The sequence below is a fragment of the Taudactylus pleione genome, unplaced genomic scaffold, assembly GCF_031769625.1.
Source record: "Taudactylus pleione unplaced genomic scaffold, aTauple2 ptg000065l, whole genome shotgun sequence".
NCBI classification, from domain to species: domain Eukaryota; kingdom Metazoa; phylum Chordata; class Amphibia; order Anura; family Myobatrachidae; genus Taudactylus; species Taudactylus pleione.
The window spans coordinates 4,465,928-4,487,068 of NW_028284467.1; the positions used below are offsets into that span (position 1 = coordinate 4,465,928).

General features: G+C 44.4%; 1 protein-coding gene across 2 annotated transcripts in view; it reads left to right on the forward strand.

Moving 5' to 3' along the window:
• MBD6 (methyl-CpG binding domain protein 6) overlaps positions 1–21,141 on the forward strand; it is an 80,785-nt gene that overhangs the window by 34,811 nt on the left and 24,833 nt on the right. For both annotated transcript variants that reach the window (XM_088465901.1, XM_088465902.1), the window contains exons 4-7: positions 5,408–5,510; positions 14,115–14,283; positions 17,770–19,455; positions 20,410–21,113. In XM_088465901.1, the coding sequence (XP_088322027.1) occupies positions 5,408–5,510; positions 14,115–14,283; positions 17,770–19,455; positions 20,410–21,113 (2,662 nt within the window). The remainder of the gene's footprint in view (positions 1–5,407; positions 5,511–14,114; positions 14,284–17,769; positions 19,456–20,409; positions 21,114–21,141) is intronic.

Sequence of the window (21,141 nt, forward strand, 5' to 3'; positions counted from 1 at the left end):
ATGGCCGCGATGGCCATTTCCCAGGCGATTTTGACAGCGCTGATACTGTCGCCGACGTGGGACTCCGGCGGTGGAGTGGTAAGTATTAAAAATATGGGTGCAGGGTGTGCGGTGTGGGCCCACCCTGCACCTATTATAGAAAGGCCCCTGTTACTATATTATTCCCTTAGGTCTGTTCCTCCTGCATTGTGTAGGAGCTAGCTCTTGCTGCTTCCGGTCTTTGGGTATGATTCCGATACTTATTTACAATCGTTATTTTCAGAAATGTCCAATGTGTAATGACCTGCGCATGACTGACATGCTGCTGGATTTGGGGGCGGCGACTGGTAGCGTTCCAGAAAGCGGGGTTGTGTCTGCCCCGTTTTCTGGGCATGCCGAAGCCAGTGGATGCTTCCTGAGGGTTACTCAGATGTCTGATATTCACACAGTTGATCCACTACTGCATCTCCAGTAAAGTCGGCAGTGGGCGTCGTTTTACTTATGGTGCCTCCTGCGGCTTTGGCATCATTTTACACAGCCTCTGCATACAAAGATGCTTCGGTGGCAGAATTAGCGTACATATCTGTATCAGGCCCTTTGTGTATAAGGAAATTTATCGCCTGCATCCCATACATTATAAAGATGCAGCCCCTTCCCCCTATCAGTTGCGCTGGAACTTGGCTGCCACTGACAGCCCCTGGTTCCTGATCAAGTCCTAAAGTTTAATCAATTAACATAACAGATTTTACTCCCCATCATTTAGAAGCTTGTAGAACCACATTTACCAGCGTTCGCTTTAATGTTTATTTATTGTATGATTTTATAGGTCTCTGACATCATATTTGTGTAAATTTGGAACACTAGTCCTTACAGCGCTGCTTCTGTTCATTGATGTTGGAGAGATTCATTATACACCACTTTCTCAATGGGGTTTACAGCTGGACTTTGATTTGCCCACTCAACCTCCATTCGTCTCTTTTTCAGCCACTCAGTTGTAGATTTGCAGCTGTGATTTGGAACATGCTGTTACATGAGCTAACTTTGGCCAGGCTTCACTTACTGATCAAATCATCACTCCTCCACCACAGTGGGTTTGGTATAAGGTCATTGTGATGATATGTTGGGATTAGGTTTTCGACAAACCTTTTGTTGTGCCTTGAGGGGCCTACGTATCAAAGCTTGATGAGAGCTAAAATTGTGAGAGAAAAAGTATTAACTAATCAGCTGCTAAATGTAGTTTTTCAAACACAGCCTATAAAATATAAGTTAGAAGCTGATTGGTTGGTAATTTATATCTCACAATTTTCTCTCTCATCAAGCTTTGATACATAGACCCCTACAACTGTACTATTCCACTTTGAGCTCACTTGTTCCTGAAGTCTTGTGTTTCATTCAGATGCAACTTTGACAAAAAGAAAATAAATACATTTGCGATACAGATTAGGTTTGCAGAGAGAAGAGGACTTTTTTCTCCTGGCCACCCTTTCATGGAAGCCATTAATTGTTCGGTTTTTTTCTGATCATAGAGTCATGAATGTTAATACTTCCAGAGTTTACAGTGAACTGTATGTCTTTGATTGTAGTTTGGTGGGTTTTATGATTAATTAAAGCATAGTATGGTCATCTTTGGCCCCTGCTTGGTAGACTGATAACTGTCTTTCATTTTCTACGTTTCTTAATAGCTTGTAGATCACTGGATTTATAATCCTCTCCTGACTGACGAGCAGCAAAAATCCTTTTCTAAGAGCTTGCAGAAGAGTTTTGTCCTTGTCATGGTGATAACAGAGACCTGAATGCTCCAGACCTCCTGTGTGTGGTCCTCAGGACCACACACAGGTCACCTAGCAGGTGCACAGATGTATTCATTACTCACTGACACATTCTAAAAGATCCACAGCTCTAGCTAATTATTTCACTTGTGATTCTGTGAGGAGACCTGGAAAACATGCACTGTTTGGGGTCCTGAGGACAGAGTTGGAGAACCTGAGCTCCAGACTGAATTGCCAAAGGTTCTGCTTTTAAATAGAGGTGGCAGCTCTTCCTGATGATCAAATAATAAAGATCGCTTGACTAGCAGCACCTGGCTCAAATGACCTCCTTTACTAATATGGAAGTAGTAGTACATCTACTTTGTCACATATAGATTCTTCGTGTTTATTTTTGCTGAATCTATAATTACAAAGTAAAATCTGTTGTGGTTTGTTTGTATTATGAGATTTATATTTCTGACATTATAGACCTTGGTGAGGGCTAGATGTTTGCTTATTTTGATCTTATCTGTAAAAACATAGGATTGAAAGGGGGTGTACATGTTTTCACATGGCTAGAACAAGTGGTAATATACATATGAGAGCATTTCTTTGGCGCTACACTCATTGGGGCTAATTCTAAGATTGGGATATAAGCAATAAAATGCAAATGACTTTGTATCAGGATGCAGGGTAAATGGCTGCATTTGCATGTAGCCCAGAAATGCTGGGCAGCTTTATTTTTACACCAAAATTTAGATTTCAGTGTGGACACAACGTTCCCAAAACTAATGCTGGGTACAGGGTAGACCTGGCTGACCTGACAGCCGATTGATAAACCAATACACACTTACCAATCTGCCGCTCAAGATGTCTGGCCTGACATCACAATTCGGCGCTGCATTTTAATTTCGCCGGCCCAGTTGAGATGTTAGTGTCTGCAGTCCCTGCAGCAAGTGTACGGGCGGTCAGTGGGTCACCCGTACACACAGATGCACCAATATATCTGCAAGATATATCGACATTGGCTGTGCTGCAGGGTGATGCAATATGTCCTATGAATTATGTCGTTCACAGACACATCTTTTGTACACATGTACAGATGCACTATGCGATATGACGTTCGTCAGCTGATTGAATGATATAGCACATCGTGTCTACGTAGCCTTATGCTGCATATAAACTTAGCGATCAGCCAGCGATATAATTTCGCTGGCTGATTATCATGCACCCTCCCTGGTGTGCTGGATGTTCTATATTGATCACCCAGCACACCACATACTTACCGACGTCTCGATCGCGGGTCCCTATAGTAACCTGCTCGATATCGAGCAAGTTGACCGGCATGCATGGCTGATGGGCGATATCGTCCATATGTGGCCGAGCATCGTTGGTTGATGGCAAGTTGGTAGGAACAATTTAAATAATCGATTTGAACGATAGCAGTAACGATAACGTTATATTTCAAATCGATCATTTAAATCGCTACCTGTGTACGCACCAATACTCTCTTCACATTTTATATCTGCCCCACCTGCAGTGCATCATGGTTTTGCCAAGGTGCAAAGTTACTTGCTCTCAACTCAAAATCAGCCCCATTTTTTTTTATAAATAAAACTTGTCTAGTTATGTCATTACTGCTCATTTCTGTATATTATAATAATTGAAAATGCATTTCAGTATATAAAGTAATTGTTATACTTTAAATTGACACATTGTAGAATTGTGAAATTTGATTTGGTTATTTAGCTAAAGATGCTTGTTTGTCACAAATGGGTTAATAAAATAAGTATTGAACACATCAACATTTTTCTCAGTAAATATATTTGTAGTGGGGCTATTATAATGAAATTTTCACCAAATGTCAGCAAGAACCCATGCAATCCACACATGCAAAGAAATCAAACCATAGATGTCCATAAATTGTTAAGTGAAATGACACAGGGAAAAAGTATTTAACACGCTTACTGAAATTTATTTAATACTTCATACAAAAGCCTTTGTTGTAATTGCAGCTTCAAGACGCCTCTTGTATGGAGAAACTAGTCGCTTACATTGCTCAGGTGTGATTTTGGCCCATTCTCCCACACAAACAGTCTTCCAATCTTGAAGGTTCCGTGGTCCTCTTCTGTGAACTGTAATCTTTAGTTCTTTCCATAGATTTTCAGTGATTCAAGTCAGGTGATTGGGCATGGGCCATGCTAGTAGCTTTATTTCTCTGAAGCCAATTGAGAGTGTCCTTGGTTGTGTGTTCAGGATCATTGTATGGCTGAAATGTTCACCCTCGTTGCATCTTCAGCATCCTGGTAGATTGCAGCATATTTTCATCAAGAAGGTATCAATACATTTTTCCATTCATCCTTCCTTCAACCATATGAAGTAGGCCAGTACCGTATGTTGAAAAACAACCCCACACCATGATGTTCCCACCTCCAAACTTCACTCTTGGTATGGTGTTTTTGGGGTGATGTGCAGTGCCATTTCTCCTCCAAACATGGTGTGTATTATGGCATCCAAAGAGTTCAATGTTGGACTCATCTGACTAGACTATATTCCCCCAGTATTTCACACGCTTGTCCAAATGATGTGCAGCAAACTTTAAACAAGTTTCAACATGCTTTTTCTTCAGCAATGGAGTTTTGCGTGGTGAGCGTGCATACAGGCCATGGCGGTTGAGTGCATTACTTATTTTTTTTCTTTGAAACAATTGTACCTGCTAATCCAGGTCTTTCTGAAGCTCTCCACAAGTGGTCCTTCGCTCTTGGACAACTCTTCTGATTCTTTTCACTACTCTGTCAGAAATCTTGTGATGAGCACCTGGTTGTGGCCTGTTTATGGTGAAGTGATGTTCTTTCCAATTCTGGATTATAGCCCCAACAGTGCTCACTGGAACATTCAGAAGTTTAGAAATCCTTCTGTAACATGCTATCAGTATGTTTTGCAACAATAAGGTTGCAAAGGTCTTGAGAGAGCTCTTTGCTTTTACCCATGATCAGATGTTTCATGTGTTACACCTTGGTAATGAGACACCTTTTTATAGGCCTTCAGTTGGGACTGAACCAGTTTAAATTAATTTGCACTGACAAGGGGTAGGATTGCTTTCTAATTACTGATGGATTTCAGCTGGTGTCTTGGCCTACCATGCCTTTTTGCACCTCCCTTTCTTCATGTGTTCAATACTTTTTACCTGTCATTTCACATTATTACACATAACTTATGGACATCTATGGTTTGATTTATTTGCATGTGTGGATTGCGTATGTTGATGCTGACATTTGGTGAAAATGTCATTACAATAGCCCCATTCCAAATATATTTTCTGAGAAAAATGTTGATGTGTTCAATACTTTTTGGACCCGCTGTATAATCTATAAATTTACCAGCATATGATTAGTGTTCATTCTAGCACCCTGCTCCTGTCACAACCCTTGCAGTTGCTCTTTCTTGCCTGGGGTGTCATTCTCTGCTTTGGTACTTCTAGCACACTCTGGTCTTTAGCTCAGTCGTCTGTTGCATCAGCTGAGAGTGCTAGAAGCACTCAGTCAGGAAAGAGGAACTGCATGGGTTTGATTGGTGCACGGTTCTAGAATGAACACTATCTGATTGTTATTGAAATAAAGATGCAATCCTACATTCATATAGTCATGGTTTGGTAACCTCTCTATCTGACTATCTTTCAGTCCGAGTGGTACAATTCTTACCTCTATGGATCAGTTACGGACCTACTTAGTGACTGATGGAACCTGCAAGTGTGGGCTGGAGTGTCCACTTAACATCTACAAGGTTAGTGTACAGTAGATCTTACAGTTCTAGGGAGATATGTATTGCAAAGTATTACAAAGATTTCGTATACATAATTTTTGTGTTTGAAATAACATCATTATGTAAAACTTGCTCACTGTATGTTTGGTGGAATTAATCAGCAGTATTTGCCTGACAAGGCTCCAGGCAAGGGCCCATTACATTTGAGTAAATAATTTTTTGGAAATTGTTGGCTTTTGGTTAATCTGTAAATAAGAATAAGATAAATATGAATTGCAGCATCACCTGTAGTTGTAATTGTGGGGATGGTGAGACAAGAAAGGGGGTGGTAAAAAATGGACGTTATTTAGCAATGATTGCTAGGTTTCCTGACATATTCATTGTAGACGCATGAAACTTTACTAATGTCCAGGAGAACATCATCTCCATTGGTCTCTATTGAAGTGTACTGTACAGCAGGATTAGTATAATGTCATTTATTGTTTTACTTTGTTAACTCTATCACTGTTCTTATAAAGGTATTTTCCTGTCTTTTTATATTTATTCCTGATTTTCACAAGTCCATCTTTATTTGATGGTATATAGAGGAAAAATATGTTATTTTTTCTTAGCAAGCACAGTCTTTATTCAGTAGCATAATGCATACTGTACATTTGTGTTGCAGTAACCCTGTACCGTAATACCGAGGTACTTGGTTACTGTTAGCATTATTGCTTTGGACAGTGATGGGCAACAAGTGGCCCTGGGGCCGCATGCTTCCCCCCAAGCCTTCTATGGCAGCCACAGCTTCTTCCTTCTATTGTTTCATACTTGTTTGTTATAGCTTGTAATGCTTGTTTAAAAGGCCTGATAAAATGCATTAATTAATTCATGCATTCATCAATTAGTCTAAAGAATTCTGTGCTTCTAATTTTGTGGCAACAGTTTGGGGAGGTAATTCCCTGTTTCAGGCTGACCAAGCCCCCCTTGCACAAGAGAGGTCCATCAAAAAATATTTAGCCAAGTTTGGTGTGAGAGAACTATACTGGCCTGCACAGAGCCCTGACCTCAACCCCAATGAACAGCAACTGCTAGCCAAGGTTTATTGCTCATATAACGGTGACTTACCTCATTAGTTCTCTTGTGGCTGAATGCAGTCATTTGACCTGCTACTGAGATTAAGGTTAATGTGCAGCGTTGTTGAAGGTTACAGGGCCACTTGAAGTGGTCCCTGATATCTCCCTGGATGCTCATTATAATCTGAGAATGTGTGATCCTCAGTGGTAGCCTGTCCTTGTTCTTGACACTGTTTTTGGCTCTATTAAATATAAGAATGTGTAATTTACTTTACTATGCTGTGATATCATGAAATGAAGTCACTATGAGTAAAGGTAGCCATGAATTGGCAAAAGTGATACGGAAGTATTATTGTGGAACTTTTTCACTGATCTGTGACTGCATTCAAAGCTGTGTATGGTCGTTATAAAATGTAATTAATTATACATTCAACTTTATTTGGAGGGGATGATCGCTATGTCCAAAATGGTATATTTCCACCAGTGACTGGACTACACAGAGGCGGATTTAGGTGTCATAGGGCCCTAAGCAAGATAAAAATTTGGGGCCCCCCTTCTTCAAACAATTCCCCTCCCAGTCAGTCTGCATATGCCAAATCCCCCCACCCCACCAGTCAGTCAGTGTATGCCTAATCCCCTTCCCTCCTTCCCAAGACTGGAACATTTTCAGATATGTGGATATTACAGAGAGGAACTTATGTCTACAGTAACTCATGTGCCAGGTTTAACCCCCCCCCTCACACCCCCGGACTGCACACACACCACCCCCAACTACCCAATTGTAGCAGGTGAATATAGGTGAAAGCTGGAAATCAGTAAGGGTGCCTGCCAGTGTTGCCGGCCCAAAGCACCCTGCCTCCCCCCCCAACTGGCAGCTGCCACAAACCCCACACCTGCGCCACCTCCCCCTTCCCCTCAGCAGAATCAAAGGCAGCAGATGCACCTCACTTTGTACTCTACTATCGCTATTTTGTAAAGACACCCCCTGGCCGCTCGCATCCTACGTCATCTCCGCTATTTATTTGATTCATCGAGTACATCGAAAGGCGTCTGAACTGCTCGCAGTGCTTGTGGTAGGTTTATCCTACCGCAGTCATGCGAACAGTTCAGGCTAAGAAACAACCAAGTGACGTGGTCGATGACGCTGCTTTGTTAATTATGCACACCCTTAAAACGCCCGTTTTGACCGTTTAGCACGCCTGCGTTCGGATCACCACTCTCCGTTTTCAAGCACCTTCCCCTGTTACCACCCACAAATGCCTCATCCTGTCACTCAAATTAGCAGGCACTCGCTATTTTGCGAGCGCTCGATTTCCTACCGCAATGACTGGTTGGCGCATGCGCATTACGACCCATACGCATGTGCAGATGTGCGAACATCACTCGGAGCGAACGAGTGGCCGCTTACGAGCGGCTCTGAATCAGGCTCTATGGCCTTGATTCAGAGCCGGACGCTCTGACCACCCACAGCTATAGCGAGCTGCCAGGAAGATGGTCGCGATGGTCAAGATGCGACAAGACTCTTGTGGTAGGGTCTCGTTGCCGCAAGCCCCAGAGAACTTTCGGCTGAAACAGAGCCGAAAGCTCTCCCACTGACATCACTTGTGATGTCAGTGGGGCCGGCCCCAGACGGTAGGCGTTCACATGGGAACGCCTCCGTCTGGGCAGCCACGCCCCCGGCCCGCCCACCAAAGGGGGCGTGCTGTCACTGAACATCGACAGCATGCCCCCTTTGCTACGAGACCCGGAGCGGCAGATTGCCCGTTGGTATCCGGGTCTTGCGCATGCACACGACGGAGCCGGCTCCGTCGTGCGCATGCGCACTGGCCTACCATTGACCCGGTTGCGAGCGCACAGTGCTTGCGATCGGGTCTGAATCAGGCCCAATGTGTGCGCCAAAGACGCACAACCAAAAAAAGAGGTGTGGTCTTGTAGTGAAGTCTCATATAATGCAGAAAGCTTCCCAGTGACAACCATATAAATGCAGAGAACATCACAAAGACTGCCTAGTAATGCAGAAAGCATTGCAGTGAGCGCAATACAATGCAGAGCGTTACAGTGAGTTCCATATAATGCAGAGAGTGTTACAGTCGGCGCCATATAATGCAGAGAGTATCCAAGTAAGCACAATATGATGCAGAGGGCGTCACAGTGAGCACCATATAATGCAGAGAGCGTCACGGTCAGCGCCATATAATGCAGAGAGCGTCACGGTCAGCGCCATATAATGCAGAGAGTGTCACGGTCAGCGCTATATAATGCAGAGAGTGTCACGGTCAGCGCCATATAATGCAAAGAGCGTCACAGTAAGCGCCATATAATGCAGAGAGCGTCACAGTAAGCACCATATAATGCAGAGTGTCACAATGAGCGCCATATAATGCAGAGAGTGTCGCAGTAGCCAGTAAGCGCTATATAACGCAGAGAACATTGGTAACCCACATATAAGTTATAAAACAAATCAGGTGTATAAATACACCTCTTACACATACAGAATATCAATACACCCCCCCACACACATTACATTAATACACCCCCACCACAGATAGAATTAAAACACATTCCAAACCCCCCCCAAAAAAAAATAATAATACCCCCTCCCCATTATATACATATACCACCTCCCCCTAGATGACATTAGCACTTACTTACCTCAGGATCTGTGTGATCCCTGCTGGTCTCAAAGGCACAGGAAAGGAAGAACTGAAGGAGAGAGACACTGGGCTAAACAGAAAAGGGGCGGGGTCTCATGTTAGAGGGCGTGGTCTCGGGCATTGTTCATGGATAGGAGGGTCGAAAGTGACTATAGAATAGACATATGAGGGGCGGGGACACATGGGGAAGGGGCGGTCTTGCCATTAGGGGGCGTGGTCTCGGGCAGCATTCAGGGATAGGAGTGGTGACTATAGAATAGACAGAAGAGGGGGCTGGGTCTCGGGCATACTAGTGACAGGTAGAGTGATAAGAAGGGGAGAAGCCCCTCTCCTCTCCTCCACCCAGACCTGCTCCTCCTTCCTTACAGCCAGCTGTCAGCCGCCGAATACTATAATAATGAATCAGTGTGACAGTACTGCTTGGCTGCCGACCCCTTCCTTGCTGCGGGCCCTGGTGTAAGCTGCCGATGCTGCGTGCCCCCTGAGACCCGCCGGGCCCTAAGCTCCCGCTTCGGTAGCCTAGCGGTAAATCCGCTACTGGGACTACACTGTTATTTATATGTATTTTAGTTATTTACTACATGGCTGAAAGTACATGTATGCCCTTTCTAATTAGTGTGGTTTGCCCTTTCAGCCATGCTAATTTCTGACATGCATAAGATAAAGCATATAGACATGCAATCTCCATAGTCAAATAATAACAGTATAATTGGTTGCGCAGAAGAATTTCTTGACTATCAACATGGCACAGTCATAGGATGCCACCTTTCCAACGGGTCAACTCATCAACTTTCTACCCTGCCAGAGCTGCCCAGGCCATCTGTAAGTGTTGTAATTATGAAGTGGAAACATCTAGGAGCAACAACAGCTCAGCCGTGGAGTGATAGGCCACACTAGCTCGAGGAACAAGGCTACTGAGTTCTGTTGAGTGTTAAAATAGTCTGTCTTCAATTGCAACACTCACTGACTACTTCCAAACTGCCTCTAGAAGCACAGTCCATAGAAGAACTAGTCATCAGGAGCTTCATAGATTGGTTTTCCATGGCCAAGCAGCCACACTGAAGCCTGAGAGTACCATGTGCAATCACAATCAACAGCTGGAGTGGTGTAAAGCATTTCAGCATTGTACTATGTAGTAGTTCTCTGGAGTCACAAATCAGCCTTCTCCATCTGGCAGTGTTGATGGATGGTGGATTCCAGGAGAAGGCTTCCTGACAGAATGTGTACTACTAACTCTAAAATTTGTTGGAGGATGAATAATGATCTTGGGCTGTTTTGATGGTTTGGCCTGGGCCACTCAGTTCCAGTAAAGGAAAATTAGTATTATTTATTAACACTTACATTGCCTGCATATTCTGTTGGGTTTTACAATTTTAAACAAAATAGTAATGAAGCAAGATCTTAATGCTACAGCATACAGTGACAGTCTAAAGAATTTTGTGCTTCTAATTTTGTGGCAACAGTTTGGGGAAGTAATTCCCTGTTTTCAGGCTGACCAAGCCCCCCTGCACTAGAGAGGTCCATCAAAAATATTTTGCCAAGATTGGTGTGGAAGAACTATACTGTCCTGCACAGAGAACTGACCTCAACCCCAATGAACAGCAACTGCTAGGTTTATTGCTGGTATATCAGTGACTTACCTCATTAGTTCTCTTGTGGCTGAATGGATGTGTATTGTGAACGATATTGCGTAGGACAGTGACGTGACAGGGCTTTAAATGCACCCTGTGCTGCCCCTGCCCCCTTTGCGCGTGACATTGCGCACAGGGAGGTTGGACCAACCAGCACCTGGAAGAGTGGCAGTGCACTGAGCATCTAGAAGGGGATGTAGTGTGGAAGCAGACGGTCTAAATCCCGACCGCCAGCTTCCAGACGTTCTAATCCCGGCGTGATACTAATGACAGGCGTCTAAATCTAGACGCCTGTCATTAACCAGACGCCCGAAGACCGACGCCCGGCATACCGGTCGAAGGGATGCTGGGCGTGGACAGCCGCGGGGGGGGGGGAAAGGTTAGTTTAAGGGCTCCTGGGGAGGACTAACACCACCCCGGGGGGATAGGGTTAGGCTAGGGGAAGGGGGGGTTAGTTAGGCACCCCCGGGGGAGGTTAGGGTTAGGCACCCCCACGGGGGACTTAGGTGTAGGCGGCGGGGAAGGGGGGATTTGGGTTAGGCACTTGGGGGGGGAGGTTAGGGTTAGGCACCCCTAAGGGAGGGTTAGGGGGGGAATTAGGTTAGCGATACTTACCTTAGGGACAATCAGGATTTTTACCCTTGCCAGGCTGCCGCTGTCGGGATTTGCCTACTACACCCTCTAGAAGACACTCCATGCAGCTGTACAGAAGGGTGCCTGTCTGTAGAGTTGCTGGCTGCAGGGTGTTGTTCCAGACACCTTATTAGCCTGAAACAAGGGCCATGGGGCAGCAACCGTGTAGCCCACAGAGCCCTGCGCTCTGTGCGGTGACACCGGCCACACACCCTTAGTAACGGCCCTGGTGATGAGCACAGTCATGTTCCAAATGATAGTGAAAAGCCTGCCCAGAAGAGTGAAGGATGGGGGGGATCTCACTATTAATGCCCATGGAACAAAATGTTAAACAAGTACAAGTTCTGGTGTTCATATACTCTAACCCATGTAATGTATATACACCTATACCTTGGCTCTATGCTTTGTTCCCTGTTGTTGTATTGTAAAAGGAATTGACCAGCTCAATAAGACTGACGGGAGAGTTTTGGAGAAGTAAAGGGATTATGAGAATGAAAAGCGCATTAATGGCGACTGTGCTGAACTTTGCAAATTGACTCTCCAGCACCTTCATGCAAACTAGATTCCATAACAAGAATGGATTTATTTATTTATTCATCATTTTATTATTTTTATTACAGAAATTCAAAAGGAAAATTAATCACTGCCCGCATACTGTACATTGATACAATGTACAACGATAATGTCTGAAAAAATGATCAATTTTGGTTGCCAATATTTCAGCATGATCTTTTGGATTATTTAATATGACTAACACCCACTTACTAATTGTTTGATTGCGTTAGATATGATTTGCACTCCAAGGAAAATAGTTGTGTATTAACACCATAGCATCATGTAAGAGGGTAAAATCAGAGTTGGGAGTTAATAAAAAATAAATACCGTATATATTCGAGTATAAGTCGACCCGAATATAAGCCGAGGCACCTAATTTTACCACAAAAAACAGGGAAAACTTATTGACTCGAGTATAAGCCTAGGGTGGGAAATGCAGCAGCTACTGGTAGTAATCCCCCCCCCCCCCTGGTAGTGCCCCCAGTAGTAATCCCCCCTGGTAGTGCCCCCAGTAGTAATCCCCCCTGGTAGTGCCCCCAGTAGTAATATCCCTCCCTGGTAGTGCCCCCAGTAGTAATATCCCCCCCTGGTAGTGCCCCCAGTAGTAATATCCCGCCCTGGTAGTGCCCCCAGTAGTAATATCCCGCCCTGGTAGTGCCCCCAGTAGTAATATCCCGCCCTGGTAGTGCCCCCAGTAGTAATATCCCGCCCTGGTAGTGCCCCCAGCAGTAATATCCCGCCCTGGTAGTGCCCCCAGTAGTAATCCCCCCCTGGTACTGCCCCCAGTAGTAGCCCCCCCCCCCCCCCAGTGTAGAGAGACGTAATAAAAAAAAAAAAACTCTTACCTAAAACCCCGCTCCTGGTCCCGACGCTTTGAATTATGGGAGAGGTCATGACATCATGACGTCTCTCCCACTACCCACTGCGGGAGCCGGAAGATGACTTCCGCAGTGGGAGCAGCAGCAGCCGATGAGAGTCTGACAGACTCTCATCAGCTGCTAATTGCAACAAACACATAGCTGCCGTTGCCGGCGGCTGTGTGTCTGGCACTCCGTCCGGTCAGCGCTACACACGCGGTGCAGCTGTGTCACAGAGAGACAGTCTGCACCGCGGCCCGCTGGTCCTGGAGCATCACTCAAGTATAAGCCAAGGGGGGGATTTTTCAGCACAAAAAATGTGCTGAAAAACTCGGCTTATACTCTAGTATATACGGTAAGTATCTTTGCACTGCAACAGCCCTGCAGGAGGGCAGATTTATAATGTTAAGAGATTTAGATTGTCCAAACACAAATCTAAACTGCAGTGTAAAAATAAACCTGTCCAGCATTTGTAAGCTACTTGCAAATGTAGCCAGTACTTACCTTATAATAATACCATTGATCATACTTACCTGCTCTTGCGGACAGGCTGGGAGGTTCACGAAAATCATGTGGTTCTCTAGGCCGCACGGAAGTGTAGGGAAGTCTCCCAGGGCCACTTGCCACCCGCCTGCAGCTGCCCACTCACCGAGTGACGTGTGCATGCTGAGTTGCGCCATCTTGCCCCCCTCCCACCCGCTTTGCAATGACGTTAATTGTGACATTGTGTGACGGGGCCACGATTACATAATCTTGCCATTCCGTTCACCGTACCTCCCACCTTGACGCAACACCCCCACCGAGCCGACCTGGAGGCGGCAGCCAGTAAGTCGGCAAGTATGCTGTAAATGTATTTGCACCCTTTGCATTGCAACATGGTTTTTGTCAGATGCAAAGTTACTTGCTTTTCTGTTTTTCTCCCAACTCAGAATCGGCTCCATAATGTGTATTTGATGTTTCATGCTCGTATTTTCAAGAATTGTCAGTCTGAGCCAAGATGGTTTATTAAAACATATAAACTTATCTGTGATCGTTTCATACACCTTGTTTATCTAAAAAGTTATGCAGCATATTAAAATAGACCTTGATGTGCGACATCACAATCAGACATGCCTCCTTTGCACACCATGTGTGGCGCTCTCTGATGCTTCATTTTTGTGTGATGTAAATGGTCTCAGTATTTTCCATATCAAGTTTATTGTCTTAGGTCTCTACAGATAATACAAATCTGTTTCTACAGGTTTTTAACTTTGACCCCAGAGCAGTGGTGAAACGACGTAGCGCAGAGGATGTGAAGGCTGAAGAGGATATGACCAAACTCTGCAATCATCGTAGGAAAATTGTGGCCCTTGCTACTCTGTACAAGAGCATTGAGAGTACTCCCCTTGCACTACAAAGTCAAGCTGCTGGTAATATAGTCTTCCTATCCATCCTCACATTGTTTCTTTCCTGCTATGTCTGGGCAGCTATAGTTTCGGTACATTTTCCTAGCATACAGAATATCTTCTAAGACAAGTAATCGCATGAATGCATGTGTCTCTGATGTTAGCAATACCGTGGCACTGCTCAAGATCTTTGCCTGCATGAGGCTGATCATCTGGGAGAAGAAACTCATTAGCGAATTACTTTGGAGGGAGTATCTAGAGGACAGTGATGGGCAGCAAGCAGCCAGACGAGCCTTTATAAGTATCCTCCATCTCTATGACCAGGCTCTGTCTTATCCTCTGCGGTTATGCCACAGATTGACAACTTTCACCTGAAAATGACTAAAGGTCATTTTGACCATGTAAACTGAACCCACCGTCAATCCCCTCAAAACCAACTACAAAATGCAGCGCTTTTATAGAGCTGAACAGATCCCTTGGGTCTGTGCAATACCATTTCCATAAACATTGCCACAAATAGCACTAGGCTTTACCAATCACTTCTGGTGGCACTATATCATAGAGATACACAGCATAGGGCTCCCCCAACAGCCCTAGGCTTGTCTGCACAGTGCTGTATTACCTAGGGAGATCACCCCCCCCCCTCCAAAAACATTGCAGCCTCCCCAGCACCGTGCTGAGAGCATTACTACTCTTTCCACACCTGGATAGCGGCGGCTGTGGGGAAATAAATTGCTTAATATTATAATAAATATCTTTTTTACAGCCCTGTCATGCTCTAAGTTATTATATAGACTAGTAAAGGGACCCAGGTCACCTCAGTCTGCCTGCTGCTCCACCCCATTGATACACCCCTGCTAAGGCCTGTCCTGTTGCTTGAGCAGTGGGTGCGGTTAGTGGGCACGTGTGTTGACTCCCATTTAGCAGATTATTATATAGATTACTGTGGCCTAATATTTGTGAGAAGGATAAGCTAACTCTAAAGAAGTTTTAAATAATTTTGTACTGTAACTTAGTTAAATAGTATTAAAGTGCTTCCCTTCCTCAAACAACTCTAAAAATAAAATATGTGAAAGCCTTTCATGTCAATTAGAATATTCAATAGTTGGTTTCCTTGAGTTGGTGTATTTGGTCTTTGAAGCTGCTGGGCAGTGTATTTGTACAGACATAAGGATCTATGCAAGCTACAGAAGGCCTTATTCAGAGTTAGGAGTAAGCAAAATAAAACCATGTTACACTACATGTGGGGCAGATTTACCATTTGCACAGCAATGTGAATTTGGGAGGGGCGTGTTCTACATTTCACTGTAAAAACAAAGCTGCCCGATATTTGTTCACTACATGCGAATCAGTATTTTTTCAGTATTTGAAAAAAAATACATGTAGTTGCACCCCTTGCACTGATCATGGTTTATTTCACGAGCTAATCCTTTTTCCCCTCTTGCTCCTGATTCTAAATCAGCCCAGGGTGTCATAATTGTGTGCAGAGCACCTATTTACAGACTCGGCAGATTATGCTTTATGGGATTTACACGTCCATCCTTCAGGTCATAGAGCTGAGTCGCTCACAAATCTCCTGACCTAGCTTACCATTGTATGCAGCCGATACAATGCTGGAGATCGATTATGTGAGCTGAAATAAGCATGAGTATGTCTTTAGATTACATCCCTACAATTTACTAAGCTGATGCATGCTGTGCCTTAGACATGTGGTCAATGAATGTTAGGGTCTCGTAGTTCTGCACTTTCTCTACATCATGTGTCCCCCTCTACTTAGTACAGCTGCTTCTTGCAGTTGATGTGGGGGAAGGAATGGTGTGAGAGGGTGTAGGAGTTTGCGAAAACATTATCTGTCTGATCAACCACCCTGCTCTAACTTCTGCAAAGCCTGGCACAGCTAAAATGTTGCCTTCTTTTTACCAATGCTACATAACCATGTCTAATTATCTGCTATAATAACAGTAATTGTTTAGAATATTATGTTGTATATTATACAAATGACCAGTTTATTACCCACCCCAGCCCTGTTGCAGGCATTTCCTTATGAAGACCTTGGTTAGTAAAGACTGACTACTAGAGCACAACTGTAGATAATTAATACTGGCTAGATGCATAGAAACATAGGTTTCATATCTACCTATGCTGTATATGTGAAGATCATATAGACCAATATCCATACATCAGTTATATTAACTGCCAATGAATTAATTTGTGATGTATGGGGTACATGATATTTCAATGTGTCACCCAACTTCATGAGCGATTGACAGGGCTCCAGTAGGACCCCAGCGTTTAAAATGCCTTTTGTCTTTCACATGTTGGAGCTAATCATATTAGCATCTAATATCATATGGGCAGGGACAAAATGAATATATACATGCTTGCATAAAACATACATATTTTAAGGATTAACTGTACAAAAGTATAAGGGTTATTCAAAATTTTACAGTTTTACATATATTTGAGTGGACTTGGAATTGCCAGTGCCCTTGATATGAAGGTGAGACAATAGATCATCTCCTTGTGATGTGGGGGTCTCGCAAGCATTTAACGCTTTGTCAGGTTTATATACCACTCAGAGACAGAACGTAAATGCATAATAATGTGATAATCAGAAATCCAAAAATTGTGACCATGAGGGTGTTATTAGTTTAATACACAGGTTCTCAAACTCTGTCCTCAGGACCCCACACAGTGCATGTTTTCCAGGTCTCTTCACAGAATCAAAAGTGAAATAATTATAACCACCTGTGGATCTTTTAAAATGTATCAGTGAGTAATGAATACACCTGTGCACCTGCTGGGTGATCTGGAAAACATGACCTGTGTGGGGTCCTGAGGACTGAGTTTGAGAACCACTGGTTTAATAGATAAGACATTGCATGAGAGACCAGGGAGACCGGAGCAAAGGGGCAGCCAAAACAACCCCACAGCAATAATTGTTGATGCGCTCTCCGAAAGCCTTATTCTGATGTATATAAGCTTATATATACCAAACCCTCTCCTCTCTTCTTTGCAGGGGCTTAATAAAGTAACTCTGTCGTGCCAGTTTTCTCCCTTCTAGTAGAGGCAATAACTGGGTGTTCACTCCTAATTTGCAGCTTAGTATATGCCCATTTAGTCTCCATTAAAGCTCTTCACAATTTAAATTTGCCTGGTAATTGCCTGGTAACCTGCGTCTGTTTTCTTTACTGCATTGTGTGTCCATCTGGTATGGTGGCAGCTGAAAGAATATTGTGATTTGCCGTGGCACTGCATTCCACGGCTTTACTCCTGTCATAAAGGGTCCAGGTATTGAACCAAGGACTGGTACTGGCCATAGGGCCTAATTCAGATATGTACGTAAATACAATATTTACATGTGTTTCTGATGTTTGCTCGGATCTATTTCTGCGATGTTGCTCTCAGTGCTCCAAAGCTGCAGCATGATTTGATAGAATTTTATATTCACACACTGACATATTAATCATTACATTTTTGTTTGAATTTTCTTTTTTGCTTTTTATACAGGATGTGGCCCTAGTCAAAACTTTCATGCAACATCCACCAGCCCAAAGATGGGGCAACACCCTTGTTCTCTGGATCCTGACATCTTCAGCAAACTTATTATGGAGAAGGCCCACAACCTGCCTACTCACCACTCAGAGAAACCCCTGGATCACAAATCGGATGCTTTCACTCCGAGTCCCGGAGAAAGGTACTCTGGCTTACGGTCCAGCCAGCGGCCTGCCTTGTCTAGGCAGCATGGGGCACCGCTTGGTGAGTCCTATGCCTTAAGGAACTGTCCACCAGTGCCATCAAATGGCAGCTATGAGGTGTTTTCAAGGACTCCGCAAGCCATATCTCATGAACTGTGTTCCAGTTCTTTTACACAAGTTAAGTCTTCCCAAAACCGGCCTTCCTACCCCTCATGTAGTCAAGAACTTTCAGGCCTGTCCCCCAAACCGTTAGCTCTTAATACTTGTAATTTTGTGCCTGGTGGCACCTTTTCCCGGACGCTGGATGAGTCTTCTCAGGGCCCAAGAAGGCCTTTTGCCTTTCCTGAGAAAGATCCATTGGGCATTTTGGATTCTAACAGTTGTAGGCCACCTAGTCCAAAGCATCATGTATTGAACTCTCCTCCTTTAATTCAGTCTCAGGTTCCCTTAATGAACCCTCACCCTACTTCTGAAAATAACCCATGCAACCTTTCCTCCCCTGCCTTGCCCCCACCTTTCTCTCCTTTCACCCGTAGTGGAGCGCTGACTTCTCCATCTACCACAAGGTCCTCAATATCCTCTATCTCTTCCCCAGCTGGCAGTGTGGAGCGTTCCCCTCAGCGTTCCCGACACTCATCTGCCTCCTCTGAGCACTTTCCTGCTAACACAAGGTCAAGCTCTAGATCTCCACGGCCTGTCAGCTCCCCTAAGCGCTCTGTGCCCCACAGTCCAAAAGCAATACTTGAAGGCCTCCCTCCCTTTGGGCAGGCCCAACTGGGATCTTCTTCAAATGCCAGCTATGCCTTAACCCACCAAAGCAATAAAACAGCACCATCGGTGTCTTTGGGAACAGCGCAAGGATTACTGGGCTTTCCCCTCGGGTGCATATTGGGCCAGCAAAGTAATGCTTCCTTTCCAGCCAGCAGCCTCCTTACAGCAGCTGCTAAGGCCCAAATGGCAAATCAAACCAAACCTGAAGCTGCAGCCCCTAGCACTTTACCCAGCCGAGTGCTGAATCCCAACACGTTGCTTTCTGCAACTGTCACACAGGAAGGTCGGGCTCTTCCCAGCAGGACTCACTCCCAAAGAAGGGATGTAATGGTGAAGCGCAAAAGACAAAGAAATTCTCCGGGCCCTGATGCAAGTCCACAGGATGCTAATGGGCATCTCTATGACCCCACTAGTCCTAGTGGACTCTCCAAATTGAATTCTTGTGTTTCAAAGTTGACAGGAATTGGAGGGCAGCTTGAAGAAGACATGGGAAGATCCAAAGTTTTTCATTCACATTCAATTTCTGGTCACAACCCCTCTTCTCTTCAATTGCCTCGTTCATCAGTAGAGGAGTGCCCAAGCCAAAGCAAAAATCCAAGCTTATCCCCAGCCTCCCAAGATATCAGCAACCATCTACTTGGCCTTGTAGGGCAACTAGTCCAGACTGCTACCGAGCAGAACTCAGGGACTTCTTTACCACTGAAGTTACCATCTGGGACAAATCCATGTAAGTATCTTAAAGAGTAAGTAAAGTCCTTATTAAATAATAGCAGAGACTGTATATAACATACCTGAATAATACATATGGAATAACTACAGTGTTTATACTTTACTATGCCCACCATTGTTACTTTCATCCCTCTGTAGCAGATAGCCATGTTAGGTAGGATGTGCTTCTATAACTAAGCAGACAGAGCTTCAGAGACAGTTTCACAAATGTTCTGAGTAGAAATTCACTGTTGATTGGCTGACATTTATCTATAGACAGATATATGTCCAGTAATGTCACCAATTTAAGTGACTTCAGATTCCACTTTTGGGACTGGGGAAGGGGATTCAATTGTTTGGTGCTGTCGCAGCTCCCGTCTTTGGTGACCGGGAGCAATTCAATTGATTGCACTGATGGGCACGGGCACCCATTACTTCTGCTCGCACCCTCCTGAGGTGGCAGACAGAATCCTGCCCTAAGTCAGGCTTTTGGGTACCCAAACTCATCGCGCCCAGTAGTTTGCACAGCTTTAGCTGCTTTACGCAGCTGATCTCCCAGTGTATTTGGGTGCGAAATGCTCCATAAGTAATGGGCACTTGTGCTCATCTACAATTGAATATCGCTCGTCCAAAAAACAGTTTAATTCCCTTCTGTGAGTTCTCATCAGGACACTGTCTTAAACATGTGAGAGAAGCTTCATAGTTTTGTAATGTCGTAGAGAACAACTCGCTAACTGAACTGCAGTGGGATAATATGATGATACTAAACAATATATTTTATCTCCATGGCATATTCAAACATTTTAATATTGGGTTTTAGTCATCTTTTCTTTACTGAAGTATAAGCATAGTATAGCTTTACAGCTAAAACATTTTGGAAAGAATTCTCCTTTGCAGAAAAATTAGTTTATATGTGTCATTTGAAACATTTATTACCAATTTTATATGTATTTTTTTTTGTTTTCTATTTTAGCTTCCTCCTCTGGCCGACATAACCAGTCTCCAATACCAAAATCTTCTCCTGCTCCCAGCCTGGCACAGAGCAATGTCACAGAAGGCAATAGTGAGCTGCCATGTTCTTTGCCCACTGCTGGGGATAACTTCTCCTTTTTGGGCCAGGAGCAAGTATTGCCGTTTGCTGCCACCCCTGCCCTATTAAACCTAGCGATGTTGGGATCTTTGCCATTCTCTCTCAGCTTGAACCAACACCAACAGCTTTTTAATCAAGGCTTACTCAATTTACTCTCCTCCTCTTTGTTAGGAGGTGCAGATATTGGCCTCTTGGGGCTGCAGAACCCACCTTTGGCCTTGCCTTCTACAGTTGGTGACCCAGAATGTAGTGTTCTGCAGGCTTTACTGATGGCATCTTTTCTCCATAATCCTCTTTTACCACTGGGAGGGCTTGGGCTCCCACAACTTGATCTCCCAGCACAAAACCAACAGCAGAGCACTCTTCTCTCATCCCTCACACCCCTGTTGGACTCTCTGCCCACTACACAGACTGACACAACTGAGAAACACGAGGCATCTCTTACCTTGCCTGAGACTTACCCTGAAAATGCCCTCCAGCCGTTGCTCTTCCCTCCTGTCTCTGCCTCTCCAGCCCTGATGGCTCTGAATTCCGCACTACTGGCTGCCAGTCTAGGGGCTGTAGACTCCTCTACCTGTCCTGGACAGGTAATTGATAATTTATATTTTTTTGTTA